Source organism: Helianthus annuus, chromosome 8 (assembly GCF_002127325.2).
Source record: "Helianthus annuus cultivar XRQ/B chromosome 8, HanXRQr2.0-SUNRISE, whole genome shotgun sequence".
NCBI lineage: Eukaryota > Viridiplantae > Streptophyta > Magnoliopsida > Asterales > Asteraceae > Helianthus > Helianthus annuus.
Window position 1 is genome coordinate 37,704,194 of NC_035440.2, and position 9,057 is coordinate 37,713,250.

The 9,057-nt window shown below is 44.0% G+C and overlaps 1 protein-coding gene across 1 annotated transcript; it reads left to right on the plus strand.

Annotated features, from left to right (window-relative positions):
- The first annotated feature begins 3,368 nt into the window (after positions 1-3,368).
- LOC110869907 lies at positions 3,369-3,692 on the plus strand. The gene has a single exon (XM_022119109.1). The coding sequence runs from the start codon at positions 3,369-3,371 to the stop codon at positions 3,690-3,692; it is 324 nt and encodes a 107-aa protein (XP_021974801.1).
- Positions 3,693-9,057: the final 5,365 nt, after the last annotated feature.

The following is a 9,057-nucleotide window of genomic DNA, read 5'->3' on the forward strand; positions in this document are numbered from 1 at the left end:
CTTGGAGAGCAATCGGAGATTTGAAGGCATAGGAATCATTGGTACGAGTCGAGGGCGAAGAATCGAAGATTATATCGGGTTTTCTAATCCCTTGTTTTGTCGGTTATTTGTCTTGAACTTTGTTACAATGAATTCTGTTCTAGATTTCTTTGGATTGATGATACGTTTTAGTATGCTTGGCTAAACATTTAAGCCACCTAGACTTGATGAAAGGATTGATGTAAAGATTTTACCGGTTTTATTAATTGCATGATTTTTATGGATTAATTGTGTTTAGTAAATGGTTTGGTTTAATGATTTGATGTATATGCGTGCTTTGATTCGGTTTATTGTTATTATTTGCTTCATATGATTCTTAGTGACGGTCTATATCACACATAGAGTCATATTAGGGTTTAGGATTTCGGTGAGTGTCTATATCACGTAATAAAACCTTAGCTCTTTAGGGAGAATCGTCCGTAAATCTCTAGAAGTAAATGGTAATAATTTGCTAAGTCTTAGTGTTCTACTAGTCCTAATACCTGGGAAGTGAGGGGCTATTGGTAGGTCTTACCCGGCGAATTGCTTTAGATAGTCCTTGGGAAAGGTCATGTCTTAGTTTACTTGTCGGTTTTATTAGTCTATCAAGTCAAATTAATTACTCCAAACTACCCTAGATCTATGATTGGGAAAGAGTAGGTCAACATTAGGGTACTTACACAATAATTAGACAACTGGGAAGACGTCTAATAACTGGTAGGATTAACGGCCTAGGTAGTTCCACAGGTTTCTCCTTGAGAAGGGTCGAGGGGCTTAGTTGGTTCTAAATAGGTTTAGTATCACATGATCCCGGTTCCACAATTCATGCAGTTAATTTAATTGGTAATCTCTTAAAAACGATCCAGGAGTCTTGTCTAGGTGGTCTCGTTCTCACATAAGAAAAGTCCTCAGTCTTATTTCGTATTAGTTTAATTCTAGTTTAATCTAGTAGTTTGATATAGATTTCCGTAACCCCCCCCCCCCCCCAAAACAATTAAACAAGTTAAGTCGTGTCTGTCAGTGTCTATTAGAGTCTAATTTACATGATATAAAGAGTCCTGTGGTTCGATATCCGGACTTCCTAGGTTATACTACATTGATCGGTACACTTGCCGATTGTGTGGTTCAGGTCGAGTCTAGAATTAAAGCTTTTTAGTGTCTAGCTTAGAGAGTCTAATTTAGTTAATTTTTATAGTCTGTTTAGCACACGTCAAGTTTTTGGCGCCGTTGCCGGGGACTCTTGGAAATCGCGTTCACTAGCTTTGATAGATTTCAGTGACAAATACGTGCTACGTGTTTATTTTGTTTTGTGTCGTTTATTTTCATCTTGAGTCTTAGTAACTAGTGTTTGCTTTTCTTGTGTTCAGGTTTTTGCTTGTAGTGGATGCCACATTTGCGCTCGCACGGACCACCACCACCAGTCAAGCAGTCATCATCTCAATTGGGCCAAGGCCCTCAGGTTACTTCTTCATCCTCCACTCGTTTCCCCAATTTCGACTCCACCCCGTTACCCACCCCACCTCCTACACCACCACCTTCGCCAAACCGTTCACCTAAAACTTCACCCAAGGTTTCCCCACCCGATAGTCCTACTTCTAGCACCTCTAGTAATCCAGGAAACTTAGAACCAATGGCCAACCCTAGGCAAACCGTCCATCAGCAAGCCACCCAAAATTTCACCCGCCTCGCTTCACCCATCACCGTTCCACCCATAGTCAATGAAAACTCATGGCAGATTCCATCTTATGCCATGCAGGCCATCACCAATACCATCCAATTCCATGGCCGAGACGATGAGGACGCCCCGGCCCACATCAACCGTTTCTCTCGTATGCTAGCTACCTTTAGCCTTCACGGTGCACCCAATGATGCCACCTACTTACAGCTTTTCCCGTTTTCACTAGCTGGCCATGCAGCTACTTGGTTGGACTCTCAACCAACCGGTACCTTCACCACATGGGTGGGGCTTCATCAAGCCTTTTTGAATAAGTATTTCCCGCCTGCTAAAGCCTCACGCCTTAGAGACCAAATCCACTCCTTTCGCATGGAGCCCGACGAGCCTTACTACCTTGCTTGGGAGCGTTTCCAAAACCTGTGTGCTCGTTGCTCCCAGCATGGTCTTTCCGACTGGGCTTTATGTGAGAAATTTTATAACGGTCTCACCCAAGAGACTCGTGATAGGTTCGACACTAATGCGGGGGGGGGGGGGGGGGCATATGATGGGTATTCTTACAGTTGCTGAGTGTCTAGAGCGTTTTGAGGCATTTGCTCAATCTCAATCCCAATCACGATCCGATCAGAGGTATCAAAGTGGTGGTTCCAACACCACGACTAGTGCACCCGCCCGAGGGGTGAACCATGTCACAATGGATCCTAGTTTAGCCTCTGTGTTGGAAAACATGTCTAGGGAACTTAAAGAAATCAAGGCAAAGGTAGAAAAATGTGAGTTTTGTCGAGGGGGGCACGACACGAATGCGTGTCCATTACTTGTTGGTGAGGAGCAGGTCGATTTTGTAGGAGGAGGGTTTGGTAGAGGTCAATCTAGCGGTTTTGGTAATAATAATTTTGGGTCGGGTTGGCGAAATAATAATAATAACTTTAATAATAACACTTTTCGCTCAAATGGACCCCCTGGCTTTCAAATGGCTTAAAACCCAAATAGGGGCCAAAATTCACTCTTTGGTGGGGGTTCAGGTGGGCAGTTCAACAAAGGGTTCAAGGGCAGGTCAAGGATGGGGGGTCAAATAACCAAGGTCAAACAGGTCAAGGTTCAAGCTATGATCTAGGGGGTAGTTTAGAAAGGATGGAGTCCATGATGAGTCAACTAATTGTTAGGGACCAAACCACTCAAAAGACCCTTAGTGAACACGATCTCATGCTTAAGAACCACCAAGCCTCCCTCCAAGACCTTCAACGAGTCGTAGGGGATGTGTCTAGAAAATTAGAGGAGAGGCTACCCGGTCAGTTTGCGGGTAACACCCAACCTAATCCCAATGCCCATGCTAAAGCCATTACCACTCGTAGTGGCAAGACCGTAGGAAACCCTAGAGTCGAGGAGAGAGTAGTTGATCAAGAGGGAGATGTGATTGATGAGGAGATCGAAATGGAGGCTCCCGGCAATGTGCAAAAGAGGCTAAGCCCAGCAAGTACCGCACAGCCCGTGAGTCTCAAAGTGAGAAGAAAGTTGAGAAAACCCCTATAGATGTTAGACCTTCACCTTTAGTGAACCATGCGTACGTTCCGTTCCCTCACGCCTTAAGAACCAAAAATACTCAAGGGAATGCGGATAATTTCTAGACATCTTCAAGCAATTGAAGATTAATCTTCCGTTTATAGAGGCACTTCAATCAATGCCTAAGTACGCGAAGTTCTTGAAAGATCTCCTTAGGAACAAAGAGAAGTTAGGAGAGTTGTCTAACATCCCATTGAATGGGGGATGTTCCGCCGTGGTGTTAAATAAGCTTCCCGAAAAGCTTACCGATCCCGGTATTTTTACCATTCCTTGTCTATTCGGTAGCAACACCAACACTAGAGCTTTGGCCGATTTAGGTGCTAGAATCAACTTGATGCCCTTTTCTCTTTATGAGAAGCTAGACCTAGGAGAGCTTGCACCTACCCGAATGACATTGTCCCTAGCCGATCGGTCCGTTAAATACCCTAGGGGGTATAGTTGAGAACTTGCTAGTTAAGGTAGACAAATTCGTGTTTCTCGCCGATTTCGTAATTCTTGATATGGAAGCGGATGAGAGAGTTCCCATTATACTAGGTCGTCCTTTCTTACGTACCGCTAAGGCCCTTATAGACGTTTACGATGGTAAGATCACCCTTAGGGTCGGTCAGGAGAGAGTTACTTTTGAGATAGATCGTTCCATGAACCACCCGAGTGGTTCGGATGACTATAGTGGTCCTTGCCATTCCGTCTACTTTTTGAACTCGTTTATCTCGTGTGTCGACCATTGCTTAGAGTACATTAGTGAAGCGGACCTAGTGGTAGGAGAGAAGGTAGGAGAGACGATAGAAGAGGAGTTGGGGAATGTAGGTGAAGTTGAAGAGGAGGGGATTCCTTTAATCCCTGATGTGTTAGCGGTTAGTGATGACACCACCCAACCCCCACCCTTAGAAGTTAAGGTACTTCCATCTCATCTAGAGTATGCTTTCTTAGGGGGGGGGTGTTCCGAGCTACCCGTTATTATTTCATTCGAGTTAGAGGAGAGTGAGAAAGTGAGGTTGTTAGATGTGTTGAGGGCCAACAAAGAGGCCATTGCATGGAGGTTGTCCGACATTAAGGGCATAAGCCCTTCCTATTGCACCCACTGGATACTCATGGAGGATGATTATAAACCGGTGGTGCAACCCCAAAGGAGGCTTAACCCCAACATGCAAGATGTAGTGAAGAAGGAGGTTCTTAAACTCCTTGATGCGAGGATGATATATCCCATTTCTGATTCACCTTGGGTTAGTCCCACTCAGGTTGTCCCCAAGAAGGGGGGGAGGACCGTTGTTATGAACGAAAAGAACGAGCTTATCCCTTCTCGCACGGTCACGGGTGGCATGTGTGCATCGACTACCGAAAGTTGAATGATGCCACCCGTAAAGACCACTTCCCATTGCCTTTCATAGATCAAATGTTGGAGCGTCTTGCCGGTCAACAATTTTATTGTTTTCTAGATGGCTTTTCCGGTTACTTCCAGATCCCCATCGCACCGGAGGATCAGGATAAGACCACCTTCACATGCCCCAATGGCACCTATGCATACCGACGCATGCCATTCGGGTTATGTAACGCTCCAGCTACTTTTCAGCGTTGCATGGTCGCCATATTTCAGGATATGATAGAGACTTCCATGGAGGTTTTCATGGATGATTTTTCAGTTTATGGTGATTCTTTCGAGGTGTGTTTAAAGAATTTGGAGAGGATGTTGAAGCGGTGTGTAGAGACGAAGCTTTTGCTAAACTGGGAGAAGTGTCACTTCATGGTGACGGAAGGTATAGTGTTAGGGCATAAGATATCGAGAGAGGGTATTGAGGTAGATCATGCGAAAATAGACACCATTAGTAGGTTACCTCCACCCACGAGTGTTAAGTCGATTAGGAGTTTTCTAGGGCATGCGGGTTTCTATAGGCCCTTCATTAGGGATTTTTCAAAAATCACCCGCCCCATGACTCGTTTGCTAGAAAAGGATGTTCCATTCGGCTTCGACGAGGAGTGTTTAAAAACCTTCAACTTCTTGAAGGAACAGTTGGTTAGTGCACTTATTCTTATCTCGCCCGACTGGAGCTTGTCGTTTGAGCTCATGTGTGATGCGAGTGACTATGCCGTTGGAGCGGTATTAGGACAAAGAAAGGATAAGCACTTCCACCCTATCTACTACGCGAGTAAGACGCTCAATGATGCTCAAGTAAACTACACTACCACGGAGAAAGAGCTTTTAGCCGTAGTTTTCGCTTTCGATAAGTTCCGCTCGTACCTCGTTTTATCCAAGACAATTGTTTTCACCGACCATTCCGCATTACGTTTTCTCTTTCAAAAGAAAGACGCTAAACCCCGACTCATTCGGTGGATTCTTTTGCTTAGCGAGTTCGATATTGAGATTAGGGACAAGAGAGGGGCCGAGAATGTGGCAGCCGATCATTTATCGCGTCTAGAGGATCCCAAGAGAGAAGAGATTCGTGAGGAGGAGATTGGAGACATGTTCCCTCATGAGTCTATAGAGTTTGTTGAGGCCGAGAAAGAAGGATTGCCATGGTTTTGCGACTTAGCGAATTACCTCTCTAGTGGCACTGTTATGAAAGGGATGTCCACACAACAAAAGAAGCGTTTAATTAGTGAGGCGAGGAAGTATGTGTGGGACGATCCTTTTCTCTTTAGGATAGGAGGAGATAGAGTTCTTAGACGTTGTGTGTCGAGAGAGGAGGGGTGGAACATCATAAAGCATGTGCATGAGGGCCTCACGGGAGGACACCATGGTGCACACTCCACCGCTCAAAAGGTATTCGATTGTGGTTTCTATTGGCCTACCATTCTTAGAGATGCCGAGGAGTTCATGAAGATGTGTGATGCATGTCAACAAACCGACAATATTTCCGCCAAAGATGAGATGCCTCAAAACCCCATACAAGTAGTGGAAGTTTTTGACGTTTGGGGCATCGACTTCATGGGACCTTTCCCAACCTCCAAAGGAAACCGTTATATACTCGTGGCGATTGACTACGTGTCTAAATGGGTTGAGGCCCAAGCTCTTCCCACAAACGAAGCCCGAGTAGTGTTGAAATTTCTCAAAAAGCTCTTTTCCCGCTTCGGTACTCCTAAAGCCTTAGTTAGTGACTGTGGCACTCACTTTTGCAATGCATTGATGGAGAAGTTGCTTGCACGCTACGGTGTCACTCATCGTTTGTCTACCGCATATCATCCACAAACAAGTGGACAAGTGGAGAATGCAAATCGCGGTATTAAATGAATCTTAGAGAAAACAGTGGGTAAAAATAGGAAAGATTGCTCGGACAAGCTAGACGATGCATTGTGGGCATTTAGAACCGCCTACAAGACACCTTTTGGAACCACACCTTTTATGATCGTCTATGGAAAAGCTTGTCATCTTCTCGTAGAGTTAGAGCATAGAGCGCTTTGGGCATTAAAAACCGTTAATTTAGACATGACCGAAGCCGCTAGGAAGCGTTTCTTTCAAATTCATGAGCTTGAGGAGCTTAGGGATACAACGGATGCTCGATCGTTGGGAATCAAGGAGAGAACAAAGTTGTTACATGATAGAAGGTTGAGGAAAGTGAAGGAGTTTAGCAAAGGCGACATAGTGCTTCTGTACAACTCAAGATTGAAGCTCTTTGCAGGTAAGTTGAAATCGAAGTGGTCGGGACCTTTTATGGTTCACTATGTGTTTCCGTATGGAGTGGTGGAAATCATGGATGAGAAGGATGGCCGTACTTGGACGGTGAATGGCTATCGGTTGAAACAGTACGTTGGAGGAGCAATAAATGAGGATGAGCGGGAGGAAATTCCTCTCGAAATCCTACCTAAAGCCGCCAATTAGTGTTTTGGGTGAAAGCCCAAGTGTACATTTTGTATCGTTTGTATATGAGTCATCGTTTGCGTATTTTCGTGTTCTAACGAGTATTTTCGTAGTTTTTCAGTGTTTGTTTTGTGTAGTTGAGAATTTTGCAGGTTTCATCACCGCTATGGAACGAAAAAAGCATGAGAAAAGAGGTCCCAGGTATGTTTCTTGGACACTTAGAAAAAATTTTATGGGTTTTGGATGGTTTGGGAAATTGTTGAAAATTTTTCTAAGGCATGAACAGCTGAAATTATCGACACATTCTGTGAAAAACGGCCCTTGGCGTGACGCCAAGGGCCTTAGCGTCACGCGACCCACAACAGTTCAAAATTAATTGTTTTCTGGACCCGCCGCGTCACGCGAGACCCCCCCTGAACCCCTGGCATCACGCGACGCACTTGTGAACCGGAATATAATGTTTTTCTTGAACCTGTTCGCTGAAACCACTTTCCCTTTCTTCCTTACAAAACCCTAATCGCCAAGAACACCTAAATCACCATATCTCACTCATTTCTCCACCAAATCACTCCATTCTTCTTCCTAAATCACCACAATCACATTCCCCACAATACCCACCATAAATTTCTCCCGATTTCGCGATAAATCTTCGCGTTTTTGGACAAGTTTGTGCACCACAAGTTCAAGGTCTAATTTTTCTTGCTAAATCCGACTCCAAGGTATGTTTTCTGCGATTTCTCACTAGTAGGTACCTTTATTGCTTATTTGTAGTGTCGGGCCAGTCATGTTTTAGGTCTAGGATTTAGGTAGTTTGTTATAGTTGCGGTTTTTGAGCCATTGATGATGCTAGTGGTATGCGGGTGGTCTTGTTTGGGATGTTTACATAGAATGAGGTTTGCGGATGGTTTGGGTTGGTTCACTTGGGGTTGTTTGAAACTTGTGAGTTACGGGTAGACATCTAAGCAACATGTTTGAACCACAAGGGTTCTTTGGCTAACACTAAGAAGTTTTGCTAAAAGAAATAGGTTTTTGAGCTGATTTTTGCAAATCCAACTAGTTTTCTAAACGACTTTTGTTGCACAAGATGTCCACCTATGTTTTACAAGGTTCAAACTCTCACTTAGTTAGCCTCAAGTGTGGGGATATTTAGGCACTTATGCTTAATTGAGGACAATTAACGTGCCGGGAAGAGATAGTGTACATTGAGTCTTAGGTCGTTCGAGTTAGTGAGTCTAGTGGTTTCTTAGAGAAGTATTTTGAGTCTAGTGTCGGGTTTACTTATATGCATGTACAAGTTTACAACATTTTGCCCATACTGAATCTCCATTCGGGTGGAATGATGTGTAACTTAAGCTTTTGTAAACGGCAACCCATGTTTTTCTTCAACTTTATTTTCAGAATTAGCCGCGAATGAAATGCTATACGGCTATTCTAGTTTTTATTTATAAAAAAAATTAAAAACACCAAAAATAGCTTGTGATTACTAGCAGTCTGCATTGTTTTTCTTGTCAAATCTTTCTTGTTTTGCAGAAACATGTCGGGTGAAGGTTCATCGTCAAACCCAAGAAAAAGGAAAATCAAGTATCGTGGGAATGATAGGAGAGTGTATTCCCGAATTGAGAGGATGGTCGATCACCCAGTTTTAGATTTTGAAGAGGATAGTGAAGAGAGGGTAAAGCTCATGAAATATGTGGTAACTCAAACATTGGAGCATCGTACGATTGATTGGGATTGGTTGCAAAGCATGAGAGCTAGTGAGCGTGTGGCAGAATTGTTGGGGCCAAGGCTGAGAGCGGCAATGGATTGTGATTGGAAACAATACACGGAACTGACACTTGAGTTCCATTGTACCTTTCGTCATAAAGAGGGTACTTTTACTGAACACAATGCGGTTTCGTTCTCATTGGGCAGGAATCTGTATGAAATGAATATTGCTCAGTTTGGAGTAGCTTTGGGTTTTTACACGCCGGAGGAGGTGCAGACAGATGAGTTTGTGAATGGGTTAAGGGGTGTG